General features: G+C 53.8%; 9 protein-coding genes across 9 annotated transcripts; 4 read left to right on the forward strand and 5 right to left on the reverse strand.

The window, feature by feature from the left end:
* AKAW2_40039A (transcription factor domain-containing protein) lies at positions 1-2,420 on the reverse strand (the record flags this gene model as incomplete). The annotated part of the gene is made up of 6 exons (XM_041688327.1): positions 1-907; positions 959-1,129; positions 1,177-1,858; positions 1,911-2,143; positions 2,197-2,331; positions 2,392-2,420. The coding sequence occupies 6 exons, from the start codon at positions 2,418-2,420 to the stop codon at positions 1-3; spliced, it is 2,157 nt and encodes a 718-aa protein (XP_041542122.1).
* A 485-nt stretch (positions 2,421-2,905) lies between these two features.
* AKAW2_40040A (uncharacterized protein) lies at positions 2,906-4,252 on the reverse strand (the record flags this gene model as incomplete). The annotated part of the gene is made up of 6 exons (XM_041688328.1): positions 2,906-3,210; positions 3,275-3,345; positions 3,408-3,781; positions 3,853-3,905; positions 3,968-4,004; positions 4,073-4,252. The coding sequence occupies 6 exons, from the start codon at positions 4,250-4,252 to the stop codon at positions 2,906-2,908; spliced, it is 1,020 nt and encodes a 339-aa protein (XP_041542123.1).
* A 971-nt stretch (positions 4,253-5,223) lies between these two features.
* On the reverse strand, positions 5,224-8,669 carry AKAW2_40041A (putative NRPS-like protein biosynthetic cluster; the record flags this gene model as incomplete). Its single annotated transcript, XM_041688329.1, has 3 exons — positions 5,224-7,851; positions 7,902-8,303; positions 8,367-8,669. 3 exons carry the CDS (start codon positions 8,667-8,669, stop codon positions 5,224-5,226), a joined length of 3,333 nt encoding a protein of 1,110 aa, XP_041542124.1.
* A 1,007-nt stretch (positions 8,670-9,676) lies between these two features.
* Positions 9,677-10,897, reverse strand: AKAW2_40042A (alpha/beta hydrolase; the record flags this gene model as incomplete). The annotated part of the gene is made up of 1 exon (XM_041688330.1): positions 9,677-10,897. One exon carries the CDS (start codon positions 10,895-10,897, stop codon positions 9,677-9,679), a length of 1,221 nt encoding a protein of 406 aa, XP_041542125.1.
* Positions 10,898-11,946: 1,049 nt separating this feature from the next.
* On the forward strand, positions 11,947-13,182 carry AKAW2_40043S (NmrA/HSCARG family protein; the record flags this gene model as incomplete). The annotated part of the gene is made up of 5 exons (XM_041688331.1): positions 11,947-11,991; positions 12,060-12,545; positions 12,616-12,805; positions 12,875-13,044; positions 13,105-13,182. 5 exons carry the CDS (start codon positions 11,947-11,949, stop codon positions 13,180-13,182), a joined length of 969 nt encoding a protein of 322 aa, XP_041542126.1.
* A 1,102-nt stretch (positions 13,183-14,284) lies between these two features.
* fmaE (monooxygenase fmaE) lies at positions 14,285-15,208 on the forward strand (the record flags this gene model as incomplete). Its single annotated transcript, XM_041688332.1, has 1 exon — positions 14,285-15,208. One exon carries the CDS (start codon positions 14,285-14,287, stop codon positions 15,206-15,208), a length of 924 nt encoding a protein of 307 aa, XP_041542127.1.
* Positions 15,209-15,630: 422 nt separating this feature from the next.
* AKAW2_40045S (Zn(II)2Cys6 transcription factor) lies at positions 15,631-17,298 on the forward strand (the record flags this gene model as incomplete). Its single annotated transcript, XM_041688333.1, has 2 exons — positions 15,631-15,683; positions 15,738-17,298. 2 exons carry the CDS (start codon positions 15,631-15,633, stop codon positions 17,296-17,298), a joined length of 1,614 nt encoding a protein of 537 aa, XP_041542128.1.
* A 541-nt stretch (positions 17,299-17,839) lies between these two features.
* AKAW2_40046S (uncharacterized protein) lies at positions 17,840-18,500 on the forward strand (the record flags this gene model as incomplete). The annotated part of the gene is made up of 3 exons (XM_041688334.1): positions 17,840-18,011; positions 18,061-18,123; positions 18,178-18,500. 3 exons carry the CDS (start codon positions 17,840-17,842, stop codon positions 18,498-18,500), a joined length of 558 nt encoding a protein of 185 aa, XP_041542129.1.
* A 346-nt stretch (positions 18,501-18,846) lies between these two features.
* Positions 18,847-23,490, reverse strand: AKAW2_40047A (non-ribosomal peptide synthetase; the record flags this gene model as incomplete). The annotated part of the gene is made up of 1 exon (XM_041688336.1): positions 18,847-23,490. One exon carries the CDS (start codon positions 23,488-23,490, stop codon positions 18,847-18,849), a length of 4,644 nt encoding a protein of 1,547 aa, XP_041542130.1.
* Between the last annotated feature and the right edge of the window lie 380 nt (positions 23,491-23,870).

Raw genomic sequence — 23,870 nt, forward strand, 5'->3', positions numbered from 1 at the left:
CTATGGAAGATCAACATGAGTCCAGATTGGATCTAAACTCGAACCGGCCAGGAACTCTTCTAGCACTTGGGTCTCTGTGCGGGTGGGCCAGGTTGCGGACGGCGATAGATTGGCACCGCCGAAGATGGAGATATCCAGGGTTGGATCGAACGGGGGTAGCTGCTCCATTCCGTCCGGCGGAACCGTCCACGGCTCGACTGTGTCAGGGTGCAGTGGGGCCGCGTCGGATGCAGGTTTTTTGCACGTCGTTCCCCAGTTGCGGAAGGCCTCGTAGTCAGACACCAGGCCCGTAGATTCCGAAGCGGGCTCTGGTCGCTGGGCCACTGTGTGCAGACGCGCGAGGGATCTCTCCAATGCTTCAAGTAGGGATACTTCCGATCGTGCAGAATCACCTGCTGCGGACATCTCCCGGAGCAACGCGAGTCCCTCCCGCATGGGCTGGCGCAAGGCGTCTGACAGATTCTGCACAGAGAATGCGATGAGTACCAGTAGAGCAGCCCTACATGCGCTGTACTCCAGATAGGACGCTCGTGCCAGTCCCGGTCCGTGATCGCGCAGCTGGCGACAGATCTCCAATGCCTCCTGAGCCGCTTGGATGCAATCGCCGATGAGACTATCGCGGTCGGAAGGCTGGAAGTACGATTCCTCGGAAGACTCTTGGGCATTTGCATTGTGATGAGTAGGGGACTCCTTGCGGAGAAGGAATGGGCGACCGATGAACATGCGCAGGAGACATGATTCCAAACACAGGTGCATAACGGCGCGATTCGGTTGGTCTCCCATTTGGATTGGGTTGACGAGCGTGTCAGAGATGCCTGCCCACCAGCGATTCCAGGACTCTTTGCGGGCTATTAGCTGGCCTATGACAACGGGCAGTGCTGCTGGTTGGGCGTGCCTGAGACGAGATCTGTACACTTATCAGGATGACAACCTTCACACAGGTGGTTGGGTGTCGCACATGTCATGGAGAAATTCCTCCAGCCAGTCTAGCATCTGAATTGAGATGACTGCACATTGCGGGCTCCAGGCGGACTGTGTCTGGCCCATGTCTGCGCGAGCCTTGGGGAGGTCTGCATCCACATCCCCGCGATGCACAGACAAGGGGCGTCCGTGGAAGATCGAAATTAACCTACGATATATTAGCCAGATTTAACAACAGTAGTGGTCATCACAGACCTCTCCAGGGAATATGCAGTCCACCAGACCCGGTTCCGCGTCTCCATCATGACCGGGCTGAACGCATCCCGGCGGCATTTCCGATGCATGCCGTTTTGCATAGCCAGACGCACCGCCAGGTTCACGTAGATGTAGCCAAGTCCAGAGGCATCCACTGGAAGAGCATAGAATCCGAGCAGTAGACATGCTTGTACGCTCTCCAAGCAGGACAGTTCGATTATTTCCGGTAGTAGTCTGATTGACTGTTCGTAGAATCGCACCCCGACATCTTCTTCGGAAAAGGAGGAGGTCTGATTCTTGGGATCTCGGTCACTAGGGGACTCCAAATGTGCATATTGAGTTCCGATTGCGAGCACAGACAGCAGGATGCTTGCCACCGCGGCAGCCGTATCTCCAAGACTGGCAGGGTCGGTGTATAACCGGTGCACACGGTCCAACAGCCAATCTTCATCTACCAGAAACCAATGTGTGGCAGCATATTTGAGAAAGGTCTTGACCAGGAAGCCAGTAATCGGACGAGGGGGAAAGCATGCCAGCGCTGCTGATAAATGCTCGTTGGTCTTGAGATGTTGGGCCCGCCAGTACCCCGAAACACGGTCGGGGCTCTTGGTCCGCATGCGACTTTGGATGCGCTGTTTGATGCGCATGGAAAAATTCCAATAGGAGAATTCTCCAGAGAAGTCTATGAAGCTCAGTTATGATGCACGAATAAATACGGCAAGAGCAAGACGTACGCGTGGTGGTATCACCAACCGGATCGATCGTACAATCCTCTTCCTCCAGAGCAAGTCCAGCCGGACTAGTCACTCCTATATGATCTGAACTTTTCCCGGTAGTGAAGGAGTTGGCCAGACGGGACAGGCTCTTGGTGTCGAGCTCGATGCCCTCAATTGTATGCTTCAAGATTTGCTCCATGTACCTGCATCGGTCCAGCAACTCCTGTACCTCGGACTTGGCTGGCCGTGTTCTGCAGTAACTAGTCAGCGTACCGTTGTGCCTAGGTGGCAGAAATAAACTCGCCTGGGAACGTAAATGCGAAAATCTCGGGCGCGCGACGCGAGGGCTTTGGATTCACAGGGACGTCGGAAATGGGCGCATCGTCGGCAGGGGATTCCTCCTTCGCATTTTTCCTTCAAGCGGCGACATTCGTCGCATCTACAAGTAGCGTCAGTGAGCTGAATATCTGGAACAAGAAGTGTCGAGTGAGTGACTTACGCGCGGGCAGACCGACGGCCTTCTGCCATGACTAGCTAGGTATTTCTGGGTACACACACTATGAAGAGGATTGGGATAAGACGAAGGTGTCAAAGCACCAGAGACGGAATACAATCTGGACATATACGCTAACAGCTACTCCGATGCTTCTCCGCACGCGATAAGCTGCGATAGACAACCCCCGCAAGGGCCATCCTGGTGACCGGCACTTTTCTCGCCGCGGTTGGTCTGTTATCGCCGCCAGTGGGTCGGCTGGAAATGCAAGATAAGCTGTTCCCCACAAGCTGTGCTCTTATTCCCTGTGTACTGACGCCCGCTCTCAGGAGCAGATGAATGGCTATCTGGCTAGTGTGACTGAAGATTATTAATGTATCTCAACTCATACGAGATGCAGAATCAGTTAGTTGAGATGTATAAGGGTGTCAAACATCATCTTGCCCTCCGCCTGGTCACTTATGCGGAATAATCACAATTTTATCAGCGATTGAATCACTCCGTGTGTCACAGCAGTTCATCAATCTGTCGATACACTAGTCCCTATTGATAGAGGCGATGGCGTTCCAGCAAAAGGGCCCTTGCGACACGCCGTGTCCGACTCGTCAGCGTGACTACTGTTGACTCGCACAGTTTGAGTGAATACGATTTTTGAGTCCTCTACCTCCACCGCTTCAATCTGTGACGGTCGGGAAAACAGACGAGGCATCTTGTCGCGCAACTGTGTCAAGGAAAGAAACAGTGGTCGCATATTTGACAGACAAGAAGCTGTTATACCCACGGCGGGCTCAATGCAGGTCCACACACTGGCGGGTACTTGGTCATCTGTCATGGTACATCTCCTGTCAGTCGAGTACATCCAACTCAGTTAGACTTATTTAATTCTTACATGTAATATCGCTGCCGGCCTTTGAAAGCTCAATTAGTGTCACCAGCCGTACAATGTCAAAGGCAAGCGTTCTAAGTAGGGCATATCCATGTCAGCAACAGTAATCCGAACAGCGGGGAGTGAGAATTCTCACAAAGCACCAAGGCAAAAGATGCCTGTCAACATAATCTTCTGCGCACGCGGCACCTGAAGGTTCCAAACGTGCTTCATCGGTAGCGCCAGGATGACGGCGTCAGTCACGATGTTCGGGATCTGGAGCCCATAGTAGAACTTGGCCAGGTCGATGCATCCGCCGGGAATCGCCGGGTTCCAAAGCTTCTCCAATGGAATACATGCGACGCCCCCGATCAGACATACCCCGAAACACCACAGGATGACAATTGCCCCAACAGAGTTGGCCGCTAGTATCATCGGTCGGATGGAAAAGATTCGCTTGTATAACGCGAGGATGGAGAGCTTCGTGAATGCGATGCATAGTGTGTATAGGAAGCTGCCGCTGGCTAGAGTCTGGATGCACTGTCAGCTCAGTAGCACGGGGGTGCAAGCAGAGTGATATCATCAACCTTTAAATACACTACCAAATCTGAAGGAGGAACGTAGATAATGTGAGTGCCCAGTCCGTTATACAGCACTGCGGTTCATCAGTCAAAGAGGTTCCGGTGCAGTAGTCAACCAAACTGAGAGGTTACGCACAGACAACTCCAGCCAGTGACACTGCATATTCGAAAACCTGCCGCCAGCATCCAGTGTCAGCCATACTTGCTCGAGTTTTGAGAATGCCTAGGAACCACGACCTACCAATGCCACGATGATCAGGTAATCATCAAAGAAGACCTTGGTGCCCGTGATCTTGCGACAGTACAGACGTAGGGCAACCGACACCGTAGAAAGGATCAACGCAAAGCAAGTGGCAGTAATCACGACATGCCGCAGGTTGTCATGGTCATATCCAAGATCACCAGTCTCTGATGCCGCCATCGTGAGTGGAAGTCGGCTATGACAGGGCGATTGTCTAGTGTAGCAGGGGAGTATGATCTGCCTTGAAGACAGTGGGCAACCCCAAGCTAAAAGAAATGTGATTTCGCGAGTGTCAGGAGTGTCAGTGGTACGTGAATCTACATCGCGATCGCAAAGGTGCTGATTGATGTCATCAATGATGGTTGCAGAACCTCTGCTGCAGCGTATTATTGGCAGCCATGGCAATTAGTACAGCCACCCGCCGATCGAGCCAAGTAGGGTGTCGCGATTGAAGGTACCCTCGCTCAAAATGGCAAATTCTGCATCACCTGTCAGCTGTCGGCAAATACCATCCATCAGTTAGCCCCCTTGCAGGAAAACCACGCTCAACAATTCCAGGTCAGTGGTTTGCGGACCTGTCACATTGCCGAGCTAGGACTATGTCTAATATCATCAGCGACCGAACGCCCCACTGTAAATGAAGTTCATGTTTGGTACCTAGATCATAGCGTGGCAACAAGTCGGAAGAGGAAGCGCTTTGTAGCAGGACAGAAACACAGTATAAGTGAGGCTAAAGACGAGTTCTAGGAGCGAGTATCGATTTGGCGACTTGCTATGCAACTCCACATTGGGCCTGGTCGACCCACTGTCGATCTTTACATCGGCGAGAACTTGACCCCAAGGGAGAGGTGACTTATGTTACACAATTCATTCATCCCCGTTCCCTTCCACAAAACCCTTTGGCAAACGGTGTACTTGTAGGAACCTAATAATAAAATGTGACAGGACACAATCGGTCTCGGCCATGTGCTGCGGCGTGCGATATCATTTAGAACCAGTTTATCAACAACCTATGATAGCATTTACTCGGCTTGAGCCGAAAGAGTCGCAAGGTTGAGAGCAAAGGTATAATTCTATGAATTTATCTGATGTAGCGGCTCACCGAAACATAACAACATGAACCAGTAATGCTCTCAATCCAAACAAACAAGCTAGGCCAACCATTCCCTAATCCACTTTCTCAACCACTCAGGCCGTACGCCCTCCACCTCACGTAACTTCTTACTCATCTTCGCAGTGTGCACCGACTCAAAAACAATTGGTTGAGTGTGCCCTGTTTCCAAACCCTCAAAGAAATCTAACAGTTTGGCAGCCGGGTTCTGCTCCAACAGTGCCTGCAGCTCCTTTCCACCCAACCCTTTGCCATCCTTAGTATCAGCCGAGAAGCTAACACTGGCTGCCTCGATGTCACGCCGGACACGCTGCACCCACTCGCGTAATGGGATGGTTTCAATCGCCTTCGCGGTGTTGTCCTTGCCCTGCGCGAGAAGGGTGTCGGCAACGACGGGCCGTATCAAATCCCAGGATTGAGGTTCGAGGTTGATGGGATGGTAGACTTGGACCGCCGGGGGCGAAACGGTAGCAGAGGAGCAGCCATGATTATCGGCAGCCCCAAGAAGAGCTAGCTCAACTAGCACTTCGGCTAGAAGATCAACAGGTACCCAGTCGATCAGGTGCATCAGACCCAGGGTATCGGGGAGAGCCTGGAGGTGTCGTGAGCTCTGAACAAGACTGGGGAACCACTCCGCACGGTTCCAGAGGCCGGGAGATCGCACAGCGCCTGCGACTTGGCCTACTCGAGCGAAGGAGAATGATGGGGCAGCTCGTGCTTGTTTGGGATCGCTTTGTTGCTCTTGCTGCTGCTTTACAGCGTAATCCAGCAGATGTTCGGTAATATATTTACTGTTGGCGTAGCCATTCGGGGCGGGAGTGGTGGTGGTAATAACGATTTCTGGTAGCAGGCCAGACTCGCTAGTACGATGGCCCATGACCGAGCTGATAGATGAGAGGAAGAATAGATGCGGAGCTTGTGGGCTGCATGCCGCGAAGTTTATGAGATTTACCACGCCCTGCGTGTGGGGTTTGAAGGTTGCTAGGGGGAGGTTGAAGTTCACGGTCCAGGAGTTGTGGATAATTAGCGTGGCGGTTTGCTGCAGCTGGGTGTAGACATCGGGCTCTAGACCCAAATCACCATCCTGGCTTAGGTCCGCGGTCCAGAAGCTTAGACGGCCTTCGTTATCGGCCAGTGGGGTGAGGCCATACTCCTTGATGCGGTTGTGTTGTCTCTCACGAGCATGGTCTCGTCGGTTCAGGCAGTGGACGTGGGCCACAGAAGAATCTCTCAACAGCGCATCAAGGATATAAGTTCCCAGCTGGCCAGTGGAGCCGGTCAGGATTACAGTCTGCGTTGCGGGGATTGTTCTATTGGCAGTGAAAATGGTAGCAGGATTGGGTTGTTCGATGTGACTGATACACTTTTGTAGCAGTTCGTCACGTTCCTGAAAAAGACCTTGTTGATGGGTTTCTGTAGACTGTTTATCCTGCATGTCCAGCTGTTGAACTGCTTGGGTAAGCTCCGTTATCGAGGGGTGCAAATATATCAAGTTAGGCGTGAGAGTTGGCAGAAGGAGACCTTGCTTGAGCACACGCGTCATCGTTATTGCCTGCAACGAGTCCAGTCCTAGAGTGAGCCAACTTTCTGTATCAGACACCTTCTCCGCACTCCAACCCGTAATGGCCAGGAGAGACGCGCGGATGAACGCAGCGACCTTGACGACATCGTCCACGGCCCCGGGACCGGGTGTTTCGCCAGCGTCATGCTGAGCAAGCTTCTCGGCGTCCGCGTAGAGGGCGTCGAGCTCCGCTGCGTACATTGCCAAAGTACCTGCGCGTTGTACGGTGCCCTTTCCGGCACGCAGCATGGGCTTCTCCGGAGTGGTGAAAAGAATGTGGCTCTTGGCGATACGTGCATGGGCTGGACACTCCTCGTTCGCCTGCTGTATGCTGGGCCAGAGTCTTTCAATGGCAGCGGCCCGGTGGCTCGTGCTCAGTCCTACTTCTGAGCAGCCCAGTTCAATGATGAGAGCGGCTTGAAAGCGTTGTGCGCCAGCCACCAGAGCCCCTGTCACCTCAGGATTAGAGGCGAGTATGTGGCCCTCCATCGAGACGGGATTTGTCTTCTCGCCATTGAGGAAAACAATCACATCATCCAACCTTGCGGACGGCCGCCAGAGGTCTGACTTGGCGGGATCCGGGTGGCGCACCATCAGGTCGTTGGTATGATACTCCTGACGGTCGGGGAAGATTGAAAATGGAAATTGGTGACCCTCGCGCTCTGGTGTGCGCACCATCACCGCCTCATACTCGTCCCCGGACACATGCCGGAATTCAACGCCCAGCTGTGGATGGAAGTGAAGATAGCGCCAGTCTTTGAGGGGATCCCATTTGCCCATATCGTGGATCACATTCAGGATCCCCAGCTCGGAAGCGCCATATGCGTTCACAATTCTCAGCTTGCGGGCTACTATGTCCCCGACAGGCTGGGGCAGATCCCCGCCACAATACATCATGTACTCCAGATGGTTGCCGCAGTACTCCAGCAGATCAGCCGATTGAGACAATTCCAGTACGATTGATGGGACAACAATTGCCCAGTCAAAAGGGGTCTGCTTCCTCGCCGCTACCATCCCGGTCGCGCTGGGAAGACCGGCAGCAGTAGGCATTATCAGGGTGGTATCAACAGGCATGGTAATAAAAAGAATATGCCCTAGTCCAGCGGCCTACAGTAGCAGTTAGCAGTTGCAGTGCGCTGTAATTGTGGAAACCTTACATGGAAAGGAGGCAAAGAGAGATACATGCGCTTGCCGAAACCCCAGCTGTCCTGGCCTTCGCAGCCAGCGGGTATATCGAGTCTTTGCATATGCATATGCTTGACGGCACTGTCATGGGTCCAGATGATGGGCTTAGGGATTCCCGTTGACCCCGATGTGTGAAGGATAACCAGTCGATCATGTGCTGCTTCAGGATATGTTTTGTGGTAAGGAAAGACCGGATACTGGGTGGCGAGTAGTTCAGCCATACTAGGAACATCAACAACCTTCACTGAGTGGGCGTCGACAATTCCCGCGATGAATGGCGGCCGTGGTGAAGGGGCCAGTAGCGTCGTGCACCCTAATTTAATGAATAGCGACTGATGGGCCACTGCACTGTTGCGCGGCGACGTAAGAAACATCTGTTAATACACCCATGTCAGCAGGTTCCCCGGAAGCCGCACTACGTAAACGGGCCATCCTACACAGTATCCAGCCTTGACTGCGCCCAATACCAATGCCGGGTATCGCAAGTCATTCGGTCCAAGGTAGGCCAAAGTTTCTCCTGTTCCAGGGCCCAGGGTCTTTGTCAGCCAGCCAGCGACACCATTGATAGCGTTGGCCAAAGCTTTGTAGGTGATTAGCCTGTAGCCTTCCTCATAAGTCATGGGGTTCACCGGGTATTCTGCATAGATGGCTTCTGGCTTGACCTGGGCATAGTGGTCAAAGATGTTGGGAAGTAGCTCTGAGCGCGGATCATAGCCGGAAGAAGGAGTCCAAGTAGTCATGATAGGCAGCGAAGTAGTGGTCAAAGAAGAGAAAATGGAACTTGAAATTTCGATGATGGCGATGATGACGTTGCTGATAACGATGTTGCTCCAGACCAACTAGGGGAGGACCTTGTCTTTATAAGGCCATTCGAAAAAATGAAGGCGAGAGCATGGAATTAACCGTGACAATGAGCAGGCGGGTGGTGAAGGGAACGGAGGAGGGGCAGGAGAGAGATGAGGCTGGATTGGACGGCCTAGCTGGGGTTGGCGAAGCAAGAGGTCAGGGAAGTTCCGTGATCTCTCAGTAGCCCTTGTATGTATGGGAATGACCAATGACCAAAAAAACATACAGGGGTCTTCTTTGTCCCAACCAACAGTCCAGACCATCAACATGGATTACCTGCCAATCCAACTCACTTGGCATATGTAGATACCCTAGCTAGCTGGGGCTATCCTTGCCATTGGCCAAGCTCATTCAATCAAGACAAGGTGAACCCATGTTCTATAACAATAGCACCCATGGAGATATCGGACAGCAGCGAATACAAAATGACCAGCCCCACTTGGTTGTCCCTATCATTCACTATCACATCGCCATCAGGCGAATCGAAGCGTTTGTTCCTGTATTATTGTCACTAGGTGTAGCATGCATCCAGTGACCATCACAGGGGGCCGAATTCAAACCAGACAGCGATCTGAGGAGTCAATAGTTGCTAACTTCCCAGAAAGGCCTGAGTCGCTTTGAAGTTCATGGACAACCCCCGGCTAAGAAGAATGTTCTAACTTTGGTACCAGGAGCTTTAACGGTACATAAACTGCATAGTGATTATAATGGTGCTGGTTGCTATCATTAGCAGCCATAGCAAGTGGTAGTTAAACCATCTGCTGCTCTACGTAGGCTAGAAGCAGCTCAGGATTGGCAGTGTTCTATGTGAAAATGACAACTTATGCTGAATCTGTCAGCTGCTTTGCGGTGCATCCAACCTATCCCGGTGGCCTTTTCATTGCCTCTATGTCGGTTCATCCTAGTTTCCGTGCAGCAGACCCGTGAAGGCCGGGTTTACCGATTCGAAGGCACGCATAACGGCCATGGTAACTACCGGATACCCCATTATAGTATCATGCAAGCCAGTCTTCAGGATCTGTTCCCGGATGATGCCATTGTCGGTCTTCCATTCCACGACAGTACCAGCAGCGCCAAGGTCTACTTTGGTGTCTAGTTTCTTGAGCTCTAGCTCATCGTAGCTGATGCCTCCAAGTACAGTTCCTCGGACTGCATGCCAGAACACGGCTTGGCTGTGGTACGAGGGGATGTCGTAGTCGTCTTCGGCATGAATGATGGTAAGATGGTATCTTTCCCTGTTCACTTCGTTGGCCCGTACGTACTCGGCAATGCGATCCTTGCTCAGCCACTTGTCCCGGATGAAGCGCTGCAGAGATTCGAAGAGCCATGGGAAGCGCGCAAGTGGGGACAGGATCGGAATGGTGCCCGCCACACGGTAGGTCGAAACCAACGTCGCAACGTCAACAAACGGGGCCACCAGCACGGTGCCAGCAAAGACCACGGGCGGAGATTGGACGGCCAGGTCGCGGGTGATGGCAAGGCTGACGGCAGTCCCCATGGACTGACCGAAGATGAGAATACGAGAAGGGGGAATGCCAGCGACCGTCATGGCCCAGTCGACCACCGCACGGGCGTCGGTGATCAGGCCCGCCTCCGAGGGTTGACCAGTACTCCGCCCAAACCCCCGATAGTCAACAGTGAGAACATGGATCTTCTCTGGCTGGCCAGCGGACAGCGCCCGGTAGTTAGGAACGCGATATCCCGAACCCACCGTACCCCCGGCACCATGCATGTGCAAGATCAGGCGAGCGTCAGGATCGTCGCGCAGAAGCTGGAAGGAGAGCCGGGAGGTAATGTCGGAGACCAATCCGGCGGGCTCCGCGACCAGGGATTGTTCGTGCTGACGGTACAGTTCTACGGGCAGGATGTGCCAGGCGTAAAGCTGCTCCCCATCGGGAGTCCAGATTGTAAAAGGGGTGACCTGGTTCCGTAGAAAGCCAAAGGTTTCAGGGACATTGAGGTCCTTAAGCCATGTCATTTCGAAGGCATGCAGATACACCACGTGGGATTGGAAAGTTTGCGTTGTCAGTAGGCCCAACAGCGTCGCGTATAAGCCGACCGCGATGGCGGCCGAAAAAGAGGCATGCTTGAGTAGCGAGGCCAGAAGGTCACCAGCCGGCATGATGAAGCCGTTATCGGTTTCAGCGCCCGGATGGCCGATAGAGTAGTTGTAGGATTGATGCAAAGATCTGGGGGAAAGAGAAATAAGGGGTTTTTGGAGGGATCATGAATAATAATAACAAACATCCTTGTGCTGCCGGGCGGCTTTTGCGACCGTCAGGTTGGCTGCGCTGCGATCCCTGTGCCATCCTGTGCCATCCGGAAATCCCCATGGTGGCTGCAATTTAAGTAGCTGGTATGAAAGATTTACTTCCGTGATTACTCACGGATATAGTCCTGTGAAAGAGATCATGGTTGATCATGACTACTCTCTCTCCTTCGTCCGGTAAGACATGGGAGCAAAGGGCAAGGAAGACCTGCGGAACATAAGTAGAACTGGCATCTGCCAATGCCTTGTGGATGCCGCAGGCATCAACAAGGACTGCGCCCCGACAGTCAATCTCGGGTAAGATAGCCGGCACCACAAGCGAAATGGCAGTGGTAGCAATTTATGTCTGCAGTATTTAATTGTCATGGGATGTTTTATCTCAATTCTTCACATTCTGGACAGGCTCTAGTTTTAAGAAACAGTGGTAAGTAGCCAGCCGCTCACTTCCTTTTGGCTATCCTGCGGCCAGCTACTAAGTAGTACTAGTAGCAACGAACTTTCTCTATATATAGCTACACTGGTTACTTAGATTGGTAGTGGTACTTGGTATGACCTCTCGCTGTCCCCGCTGCAATTCCCAATGGGGTACCACCGTATTTAGTGGAATCATTTCCACTTTTGTATCAAAGCTTGGTCATAGCCAGTTATAATCCAGATTCTTCAATCGGAGCCAATATCCCTTGATTTTCTCGTATATCCATTCTATCCTTCCAGCCTCTCGGGCCCCCGATGAGACCGATAAGCCGAAGACCGAACACATGAGCAGCCCCTCTAGTTCATCCAACCACTATATATCTAAACGGTGAGCATGTAGTAAGCCGTATCTTTCAGCTTTTCCGTCATACTCCGATTTCTTACCAGTGTAAGGCTTCATAGTTCTTTCTTCATCACAGCTTGTCACCATGTCTCGTCGCACTGTTGTTGTCATCGGCGCCACGGGCTCACAGGTCCGTTGCATGCTTAGCTTTTGCTATATAGTGCACTATAATCTTTCTGGTCGCTGATACACATCCAGGGTGGTCCTGTCGCTAGGGAGCTTCTGCAAAGCCCGGAACTGTACCACGTCAGGGCTTTGACGCGCGATCCGAGCAAGCCAGCAGCACAAGAGTTGGCAGAACTGGGGGCAGAAGTTCAGGCGTTTGACCTAAATGCTGGCATCGACGCCCTGCTTCGGGCATTTACCAATGCCGATGCCGTCTTTGCTATGACAGACTTTTGGGCAACACGGTCAGCACAGGCAGAAGTTATCCAGGGTCGAACCATTATTGATGCTGCAGCTCAAACCTCAACCCTTGAACATTTCATCTGGAGCTCACTCCCAGATCCCGAAAAAGTATCCGGCGGCATCCTGAAAAATATTCACCACTGGAAGAGCAAGAGTCTAGTTGCAGATTACATACAGCAGCAGTATCCAGGGTTGTGGGGCAAGACGACGGTTGTGCTCTTCCCCAATTATTTTGAGAACTGTCTGTCTCATCCCCAGCGCTACCTCTCCCAGCCTGTTGGTCTACCTTGATACTCAACAACCACATATTTGATACTTGACAGACAGTCTAACCAGGTGATTTTAGGATGCGCAAGGCGTGTATCATATGTACTTGCCACACAGCCCGTCTACTGTCATGCCGAACGGATCGATTCGCGATACAGGCAAGCTTGTTCGACTCATCCTGGAAGATGGGGCCACTTACTTCACAAAGACCGTGGCTTTCTATAGCGAAGCCATGTCGGAGGCAGAGAAGCAAGCCATGATTGGCAAAAGTAACTATACCTTCCCACATCTTCTATCTGGCGTTACATGATCTGTTGGACTTACGGAGAATATTCCAGAGTATGGGTTGCAGACAGTGTACCATGTGATAAGTCCCGATGAGCATCAAAAGAAGCTGGAGAGTCAAGGTCTATCTCCTGAGATTGCTCTGGATTATACTGAGCAGCTCTTGATGTTTGAGAAGTTTGGAAATGTGTGTGACGCAGCAGGAATTATTCAGGCCAAAGAGGTACATAAAGCCTTCTTAATAGAACTGATCAATACACCGGAACTAATCGACACAACGCAGATTTCAGGTCTTTGCCTTCAGTCGTGGGCGGAGTTCCTAGAAGAGAATGACATTCTTGCAAACATGAAGGCTGTCTGATGAATCCCAGCATATACTGCAACCATGGTGAGGTCTATGTGGCTGGGATATAAATGTCAAAGAGCCCTTCCACGAGTTTGATACATTCAAATGTCCCAGATAATATATTTCCTGCCCATCCCCTCTCTGCCTGAGGCAATGGCGAAGGAACAATTATCCGGGGAACCCGATCGGGGGTGGAACAGAGACCCTGTTTTGTTGTCAGCTTATTCAATGACTCAATGCGTCCTTAATCAACTGACAGCCATGTGGCCTCCATGTATGAGTGTATCAGCAGAAGCAGTAGACTCCATGCATTTAGCGGAACGGACATTTCTTCTAATAGTGAACCATACCCAGCCGCATACCAAGGCAGGCCTGACCGATAAGCCTTGAGGGGATCAGCAGAGGATCCAGTGGCGATGGACTGACTGGTTATACTCGTGTACAGACATGCAAGTAGCACAAAGGTAGATCAACAAACAACCACGGTTACACAGTGCATGGCAATGGACTTTCTAGGGGTTCCTGTTGATTTGAAAGGATCAGAAGTAACCTTTTCTTCCGTACCACCTGCATGCCGGATACCTGGATTCCCCGACCGGCTCAGCATTCCATCTCCTGCGGTGTAACTGGCTCCCTATGGATCGCATCGTCATGCTCATCTTCATCTTTCATCATGCCCTTACTTTTTCCAGAGTCCTGCATTGTCCCTACACATTTGTCATTCTCGGCGGTGCATCAGGATCCACCCATCCACTCTGAGTGGCCTGCCTTTCGGAACACGAGAACTCCAACGCACTGGTCGCCCGCAGATAATGAAAGGATGGAATACTTGCTGGCCATGATCTGAGGGCGGATCCTTTTCACTTCTATTCGCAGCGTTGCTTACGGTCGAGGCACCTGTGATTTGTCCGTCCGTCTGCCCCTGTGGGGAAGCCACCGCAGCCTGGCACCAACAACCAATGCCTTTAGTGGGAAGGAAAGTGGAACAGGTCAGCGAAGGATGGAGCACTGCCCGATGCCATCTGACCCAACGTTTCAGTGCCCTATAAATCCAACCCCGAAGCCACATGGGATTCAGTGACATCCCAAGCGATATTCATTTACCCATCATTACACTATGACCACCTTCAAACCCCTCCTCCCACCCCGGGCTGTCCCACGCGACCGTGGCGATGGTCCGACTCCCCTGCCCGACTCCACGAGCTCTTTGTCGCCCATGGTTCGCGACAACCTTACCCTCTCCTCGTGGCTCCTCCTGGGTGGCCTCATACAAGGCTGTGCATTTCTACTGCTGGGTTCCCTGTCCCTGCTTCCGACCGCGGCAATCCTCCTCTACAGAACCATCGACCATCTGCTGATGGCTTGTCACATAACACCCAACCGGTACCTGGCGGGATCCATCCCTATCAAGCGCAGTGCTCAGTATCCCCGGCCTGATGGCACCTTTGGCAGTGAACCGGCGGGCGAGTCTATCGTGGTCTTCCATTTGGGTGCACGCAACCACCATCCTCTCGGGATGTTCGCTCCAGGCATGAAGGAATTGGGCGACAGCGCCGAAAAGATGCAACGGGACATGCGCGCCAACCCTGTCAAGTACGGTCTGTTGGGCTCCTCGCAATGGCTGAAGTGCGACAGTGCAGCGGGCAATGAGTTCATGACCGTCTTCTACCTCCGCGACTACGCTGCTCTCCATCAGTTCGCGCATGATGAGATCCACATGGAAGGGGTGCGCTGGTGGGCTCGCATCGCCAAGGACCATCCGCATCTGGCCCTTTACCATGAAACCTACCTGGTGCCCCGCGGAAACTGGGAGAATATTTACATTAATGGGTGGCCGACGGGTCTGGCCGATACCTGGTTTCCCGTGCAGACTCAGGCCGACAAGGAGAAGAATACCGGAGTGGTTGAGCAATGGGTGCGACCGTTGGTTGATGCGCGTGACGGTGTCTTACGGTCGGCCAGTAAGCGGCTGCAGTTGACACGCCTGGAGGCTCGTGAGAAGGAGCACGATGATATGTATAACCAACCTGAGGGCCTGTGATCGGCAGGTACAAGATGATCACCGCAGGAAATCCATGCACCTCTCCTCTCCACTTTTGTGATCTCTTCGGTTTAGCCTATTTTCTATCGTAATTCCATGATGTGCACTCAATCTGTCTCTCACTGCTTCGCCCCGATCCTTAATCCCCCAGGAAGAAACTAGAGTGGACTAGACCTCTTTCGAGCCTGCTGCGGTGGTGTTAGTGGCCGCGCTAGACGGCGGATGTCTGGATGCCGATCAATCACAATCCAGACGTTATCCCCTGGCCAATCCTTTAGCCATTTTCGTCTTTCGAGGCGTTAATCCTCTTTTCGTTCCCCTCGCGTATCGCCACAATTCGAAACAACGCACTTCAACTAAGCCTTCCCGTACATAGGAGCATGGACAATCCCAACACACTGGTACCATTCCGTTCGGAATCTATGCGCCGTCGATCCGGTTGCAAGAGATCGAGAACCGGATGTCGCACTTGTCGGTAGGTCTACGAGAGCGACCCAGGTTCTCATCGGCTGCTGCTGACTCGGGGCAGGGCTCGCCGTGTGAAATGTGATGAAACCCCCGGTGCATGCCAGCGATGTACCTCCACCGGTCGCGTTTGCGATGGCTACGAATTGCAGAGGCTGCCCCTGGTGAAGGACTCATGGTCCAAGATTAGCGCTGACTTGGGGAGTGGTTTTCGATGGACCATCACATCCGACGAACGCCGCTGTTTCTCCTACTTCCAGCATCATACAGCGCCCACCTTCTGCGAGATGTTCGACTCCGCTCTCTGGCAGCATCTCGTGCTGCAGATGGGTCAGTCGGAGCCAGCGGTGTATCATGCGACCGTGGCCCTCAGTGCGATCCACAAAGACTCAGAGACCAGAGGAATGCCCCTGGCTGTCAACTTCCCCGGGAGGAGCCAAGGCCCATGGCTGCGCTTTGCGCATGAGCAGCTGGGCCGTGCTTTTCAGATTCTCATCCGGCGCCGGGCCTCCCCTGATCCCCGGTTGCGCAACGTCACCCTCCTCTGTTGTTTGCTCTTCGTCCTGTCCGATCTGCTGCAGGGACATTACGACGGTGCCTTTACTCATCTCCAGAGTGGTCTGCACATCCTCCGCGAGCTTCAAGCAGAGCGAGAACTGGTGGCACCCACGCCCCGCCAAGATCTGGTGGAGAGGTGTCTGGTGGCTGCCTTTGCACAGCTGGACATTATCTCCGCTCACTATGGAGTCGGGGGGCCTCTGCTGTGCATCGATACCTTGCCGACCCAGTGGCAGTCGCGACCGACATCAGCGGTCGGCTTCGCCAACCTGAAGGAAGCTCGTGCTGCCTTCAACCTGGTCACAAGCGCTGCGTATCGTTTTATGATTTCAGGTATGGGAATGTCAACGGAAGAAGTCACGCGCAACTACACTGTTATTCAATCGAGGCAGCTGCGGGCCCGGTCCCTGGCCTCCCGGTTTTGGCAATCCTTCGAGCCATTCTACCGCAGCTCCTACCATGCCCTGGATCGCAAAGAGCAGCGAAGTGCCGAATTGATTCATCTCCAATACCTCGCTCTTATGGTGTCGCTGGACACAACCCCCCTGGCGGGACACGAAGCTGCCCTGGCTGCATTCACGCCTGCCCTCGACAAAATTGTTTCCTTTGCCGAGTCAATCATGGCCAGGTTTCCTGAGCGTCCCACCATCAGTATTGACGTGGGCGTTCTTCCACCATTGTACGATGGGGCCATGATTTGTCGAGATTATCGCGTTCGATGGAGAGCCATAAAGTTGCTTCGGGCGTGGCCGCATCGAGAGGGCCCATTTGATTCCAATTGGATCCTCGCCCTGGCGGAGGAGGCACTGCGTTTGGAATTGCTGGCTGATCCCGCCGTCAGCCTAGAGGAACATGCAGCGTCTAGTATTGTCGACGACGATGAGTTCGCGCCTTGCCGCATGCTGCGGGACCTCAATGAGCGACGGTCGCAGATTAAGCAAGTATTAGCCCAAACGGGAGGCGTGTTGGGCGATGCAGCTTCTCCAGCAGACTATTTAGGCGCTGTCAAAAGTGTGGCTGGGTGGTCATGCATGCGTGCGTTTAAGGCAAGGTTTCCGGATTCCTAAACCCCTGTTGCGATCTAGGGTCAAGACTGTTGTGGGTCAAGCGTCTTTACATACACCACTCAGCACACCACTCCGTAGTCTACAATATCTACTGTCTATTCATGAAGTAATCATGACAAACCTCGTATCAACAATCAAGCTCGTATCCTGCAGAGTGCTAGAATGAACGGCTCATTCCTTCGCCTCAACACAAGCACTAGCCCATGACTCGGGAAGCTATGCTGCAGAAGCTAAACTGGCTTAGGCTCTTCTAGTCTTGATTCAGACTACCGTCGCTAGCTAGTAGCTGCGGAATCCAAGTTAGATGGATATGAGGCTGAAGGCTAGGGGCCTTGGCTCCTCCACTTCGGCTTCCTTCCATCCAAGTCGACTTGTGATGACGCGTCCAGGATGGCTGCTAGCCTAGCATCATCATGGATATTCATGGTTGCGGAAGAAGTATTGCCCATTGGGTGCCTCCTACCAGTGAAGAATCGTCTATATAAGGACATGACACACCCAAGAAACTCTTAATAGTCACTCAAATATACCATTAGCTACAATGAAGGCCTCATTCACAACCACCGTCCTCTCTGGACTTGCCGCCATCGGCAGCGTGGCTGCCAACCCTCTCCGTCCGCTGGGTGACTTGGTCAAGCGCAATCCTGACGGCAACTTCACCCTCTACGCCTATGGCCTTGCCTCTGAGCCCGTCAAGTTATTCTACGCTGATGGTAAGACCACCCCTCCCTTTATCACTATCATTAATACTGACTGAACCAGGACTTGCCTACTTCGGCACTGCCTCCGACTGGACCTACGGCTCCGTCGTGACCGACATCACCAGTTAATCCCCCTTCCTTCCCCCTCAATCCCTGTATCAACACTAACCCCACACAGTGACCTACAGCTCCGATGAAGTCTTCGCCGAAGCTCTCACCGAGGGCGTGACCCTCCCTGACGATACTCTGCTGTACATCCGCCCGAACGCAGACGAGGTCACCGAGGTTGGCTTCACGGGCGACGACACCCCCTCGGATGCCGTAACTGATAAATGGATCTGGTACGGTGGCTGGATCATGTATGAGTCAGACTCTGGGGAGCTGTTTGATACGTTCTACGTCAAGGATACCAATGTCTCGACGGTATGGCAGCTGTTTTGGGTGCCCGAGGGGGTGTCGAGCAGTGGGTATACGACTGCGAATGTGCGGGATGTTGCTTAATGCTTGGATCAGGGGTGGTCTCAACTGATGGATACTGACCGGGGCTGTGGGTGGTGGATGGGATGTTGATTACTGAATGAGACTCTGGTTGAAAATAGCACTTAGCGATGGTGGATACTAATGTGAGGGGTTCCCTCGAACAGTCTCAAGCAGCAGTTACTATGTTTGTCTAGTATGATTTCTAAACTCTTGGTAGTTGAGGCCTCTACTCACTTTCTAGTTTGTGTATCTAACCAGTAAAGCAAGCAATAATCATAGCAGAATCATGACATTCTATATCCAGAACTCCATACTCAAAGCAAATCTATAAGAACATGACAATCTAGACACATGCCAACTCTAGCCACTATTCACTCCTCAGCTCCGTCAATCTCTTGCCAAAGTACCTCTCCACCTTCTTATTCTCTCCCCCAACACTACCCGCCATTCCTCTCATCCTCTCCTTAATAGCACCATATCCCTGCCCAGACACAATCATCCCCAGCGCCTCCAAAATCAACTTCTCCACGCCCTGAATCTTCTCCTTCTCAATACATTCCGTATCATGCTCCAGACGCATTAGTATAGTTCGATCGGAAATCGCACAAAACTCCACCAACAGCGCAAACTTCGACCCCTTCGTATACGTAACCAACGGATCGAGTCCCTCGACCGGCAACTTCGGCGACGACCGATCATCATGGAAAGTAACCATGACATCCAACAAGGGATGGTTCGGGAAATCAGTCATCTCGGCAGCACCCACCGCCTCCAGCAACTGGTTCCATGGAATCGCATGCGCAATGGCCGACTGGCTGGACCGTTGGACGGCACGGACGAACGACTTGGTCGATGCAGCGGTCGGATCCCGCGACGCCGAGAACTGAATACGAATAGGGATGGGTTCTAGAAACAATCCGACCGTGTCGAGATCGTCTTGTCCGCGGTTGAAGTATGGTCCGCCCAGGACGACGTCCGTGTCGTCGCGATGAGACTGTAGGGCTAGTGCCACCGAAGCTAGTGCGAGCTGGTGCAGCGTGACGCTGTTTGTCTCGGTGTATTGAATGGCTTGTGTGGCGAGACTCTGGTTCAGTCGGACGAGGTGTGTCTGCCCGCCGTAGCTGGAGCGGTGCGTCAGGTTGGGGATGCTGTATAGTGCTTCCCGCTGGACGGTGGTGTCGCCGAGGTATTGCGCCCACCAGTCGCGCTCGTTGGCGGTCGCTTGGGTGCTCCATTGCGTTGTCTCGTGGTAGTTGCGCTTCACGGGGCCGAGGCCATCGCCGCGGTACAGACGGACCACTTCGCCCAGAATGACCTGTAGGGTGGTGAGGTCGGCGATCAGATGGCTCATGGCGACGAGCATCATGGACTTGGAGACGATGACTCGAATCGGGTGCTGGCGATCGGGGTGGAAGGGTCTGTTGGCTTCGCGCCAGAGGTTGAAGCCGTGGACGCGCATGACCTGCGGACAGTAGCGAGCGTAGGTGCGTCGGGGTCCCTTGCCGCGGTAGTCGAGGTGCGAGCGACTGCGAAAAATGTCGTGGCGGGCGAGCACGGCGTTCCAGCAGGCGATGAGATGCTCGCTGTCTACCTTGGTGCTGTCGATCTTGCAGGCGAAAGTGACATTGAAGGCGGACGTGCCGAGTTGCAGCTGGTACTTCTCCAGCCATTCTCGCTCAATGGGAGACACGCGGTTGCAACCGAGGGGTTTGATGGTCGATGCATCTGGGGAGGAGATCTGAGAGACGAGACTGTCCACTGTCTGGGCCAGTTCGGAGAGGTTCGCGGCCTGGATGATGCGTGGGACAGGCACCTTGACCCCGAAGGTTTGGGAGACTCTGCTGGCGAGACGGAGTTGCATGACGGAGTGGCCGCCCAGCTCGACGAAGTTGGATTCCGGGGTGAGGGCATCGCTGTCTGAGCCCAGCGAGAGGAGATCCTTCCACAACTCGGCAAGGGAGTGCTCCGTCTTGCTGGAGAGGGTGCGCTTGGCGGCTGGTTGAGCTACCACTGTGCACTGGTTGGCGATCTCCTTGTAGTCGAGCTTGCCGGCAGGCGTCATGGGGAACTTGTCGACGACCATGATGCGACGGGGCATGGCGTGCAGCGGCAGCACCTGGGACATACGCTGGCGGACATCAGCGACTGTCAGAGTCTCCGGCTGGATCATGGCAACGAGGTAGTCATCCTTGGGGCAGATAGCGACGGCGGTAGACTCGGGAATGGCATTAGCGACGCGGATTTCCAGATCATTCAGATCAGTGCGGTAGCCACGCAGCTTGATCTGACGATCATTGCGACCGAGACATTCGACCTGACCGAGACGGTTGAAGTAGCCACGGTCTCCAGTGCGGTACATCTTCTCGCCTGGACGTGCAACGATGTTGTCGGGCAGGAACCGCTCCGCGTTCAACTCAGGACGACCGATGTAGCCGTTGGCTACCTGCACACCGGCGCAGTAGATCTCGCCGACCACTCCGGGAGGGAGAAGCTGTCCGTTCTGGCCGAGGATGTAGATGCGCGTGGTGGCGTTAGGTCCGCCGATGGTGACGGGCTGACCGGGAAGCAGACGTTGGATGGTAGCGCCGCAGGTGGCTTCGGTAGGGCCGTACATGTTGTACAGGGTAGTGGCGCTGGACCAGACGTCGTTGACGTACTGTGGAACGGGTTCACCGACCAGGTAGACAGTGCGAAGCTCGGGGAACTGCTCAGGCAGGAGGATCTTGGCCACCGAGGGGGTCAGGATGGCGGCGTTGCTCTTCTTCAGGTGGGCAAAGGTGTCGGCGCCATCTGCCAGTACCAGCGTAGCGCCGTAGCAGAGAGCTGAGAAGATCTCGTGGATGCTGCCGTCAAAGGCGGGCGACATGAGCTGCGAGATACGCTGGCCGGGAGCGGCGAACAGTCGAACCTCGAGGTCTTTCTGAAAGGCTACGAGACCGGCGTGGTGGCACATCACTCCCTTGGGTTTGCCGGTCGAGCCGGAGGTGAAGCACAGATAGGCGTTGTCTTCGGGCTGGGGTGCGGATCGGTGGTGGGGAGTGAAGTTGTCGGGGATAGTGGCGATCAGTTCCTCGACGGAGAAACACAGGTTGCATGCTTCGGGAGCAAGATGCTTCTGGGACGTGGCAGGCGTGAGGTACAACTTCCCACCGGCTGTCTGAAAGTTGGTGTTGCGGATGTGGTCGGGCAGACCAGGGTCCTGGGCAGAGTAGACGCCACCAGCTTTGAGGATGCCGTAGATAGAAACGATCCAGTTGATGGACCGGTCGGCCAAGACGCAGACGACTTCGCCAGGTTGAATCTGCAAGTTTGCAGCCAGGATGCTGGCCTGTCGATCCATCTCCGCGTATGTCAACTGAGTGCCAGCCTTTTCCACAGCGATGCCGTTGGGAGTCTCGCGGACAGCACGTTCGAAGAGCGTGACGAGGTCGTCGTGGATGGAGCACAAGGAGGTCGAGTCATTCTGGCAGTTCCCCATCTGCATGAGGGTCTCCTTGCAGTTGTCGGTCAGGATGTTCTTCATGCAGCCCTCCATGGTCTGCTCAGACAAAAGCAGATTCAGTGCATGATGGAAGTGGTCTGCAAGCATCTGAATGTCCTCACGATGGAACTGTTGTGGCCGGAAGCACAAACGCAGAGTGCCAGTGTATGTCGTGTAGATCGACAAGGGAGTGTCAGGCACGACGCGGAACCATGACTCCTTCACGGGTCGGACTGCGTGACTGTCAGATGCCTGCATTTCGAACTCCATCGCCAGCGCAGAGGTGAAGTTGCGGGTGTATCCGTCATCCGGGACGGAACTCTGTACTGATGCCAGCTGGACTGAGTGGGCAAACACCGCACGGAGATACTCCGCAGTCGACAATTTGCGGTCGATGGACACATGGAAGGGCAGGACGTTGATCAGCGGCCCAATGGTATCCTCAATGCCTGCGATAGGCAAGTTACGACCAGCCAGGACGGTGCCAAATACAACAGAGTCAGAGTCGGTATACAGAGAGAGTGCCATGGCCCAAGCAGCGTGGTACCAGGCGGACAGAGAGACACCAATTTGACGAGCACGGGTGGAGATCTCTTCCAGGGGAACATTGAAAGTGACATTGTCGATACCCGCAGGCATCTCTTCACGGACTGGAGGAAGAACGAGTTCAGCGGCAGGCTGGGGATGCTTCTCCCGCTGCTGCGCCCAGAATTGCTGGTGATTCTGGCGATGTTCCTGCTGGAAGACACGGAGTCGGTCTGCCACCTCGCTGAATGGGGCACCGGCCGTGATAGCACGACCGTTGATGACATCGCGGACTTTGCCGTAGACAAGCTGACCCGACATCCCGTCGACAAAGGCGTGGTGGACACGCCAGATGACCGTGCTGATGCCTGCTGAAGGCAATGTCACAACCTCAAATGCACACTCAATGGTATCCGGGTGAACGTCCCGCGCGATGGCAGCATCATAGGCTTCCTGGGAGTCGACCACGGTTTCCGTCCATGTGAAAGGTGCCGACGGTGTTTCATGGCACGCATCGGACTCGAACGACATGCGGAAGATGGGCTCGGTCTGGATGACAGCCTGCCAGGCGGCTTTGATGACAGGCAGGTGGACCGTCTGGTATGTTTCGAAGAAGTTGATCATGTTAGAACCCGGGGTCGTTTCGTGGCTGTGCAGAAATGACATCTGCATTTCTGTCAGGGCAGATGCTGTGTTGCTGCGAGGCACATCCTTCTGAACAGGAGCTGACTGTGTCTGGGGTGTTGCAGGTTGGTAGACGACAGGCACATGGGTCGTTACTGATCCCTCAACAACGGCGGAGGCCACGAGCTTGGCCATGCTGCTGCTCAGGAGAATCGACTCCATGGTCAAGGTGATGCCGTCGCGCTTACATGCGGAGGCCAGCCCCAATGCAAGCAATGAATGGCCACCCAGGTTGACGAAGCTGGACTCCAGGTCCACGCTCTCAAGGGGAAGTTGAAGAAGCCGGGCGGCATGGGAGACGATGATCTTTTGGGACTGCATGATGCTGAACGAATGCTAAACAAGAAAGGTGCTAATGATACAAGTCCTCAAGTGGTGTGCAATCTTAAGGGATTCTAGACGATTGAGGGGAAAGACTGTGATGTTTTCTCTGTGTTGCTGCGTTGCTGCTTTGATGATAGACTTGATGCCACGAGCAGACTCCTCTGCTTTTATGGTCGTCCATTTCGTATAGCTTCACTTCCAAGCCGCTTCAAGTTACTCATTCTGCCAGACGCCTTAGACTCTCCTCCGATGACGCCTTTCTCTTGGACGACAAATCCGGCAGGATCCCTGCCATCTCCGAAAACGTGGCCGCCAGGATCTTGCAGGAATCACGATGTGAGTCGAAGTATGAGTCGAGATGCAAGCTGAGATGTGCC

This window comes from Aspergillus luchuensis, chromosome 4 (assembly GCF_016861625.1).
Source record: "Aspergillus luchuensis IFO 4308 DNA, chromosome 4, nearly complete sequence".
Classification (NCBI taxonomy): Eukaryota; Fungi; Ascomycota; class Eurotiomycetes; order Eurotiales; family Aspergillaceae; genus Aspergillus; species Aspergillus luchuensis.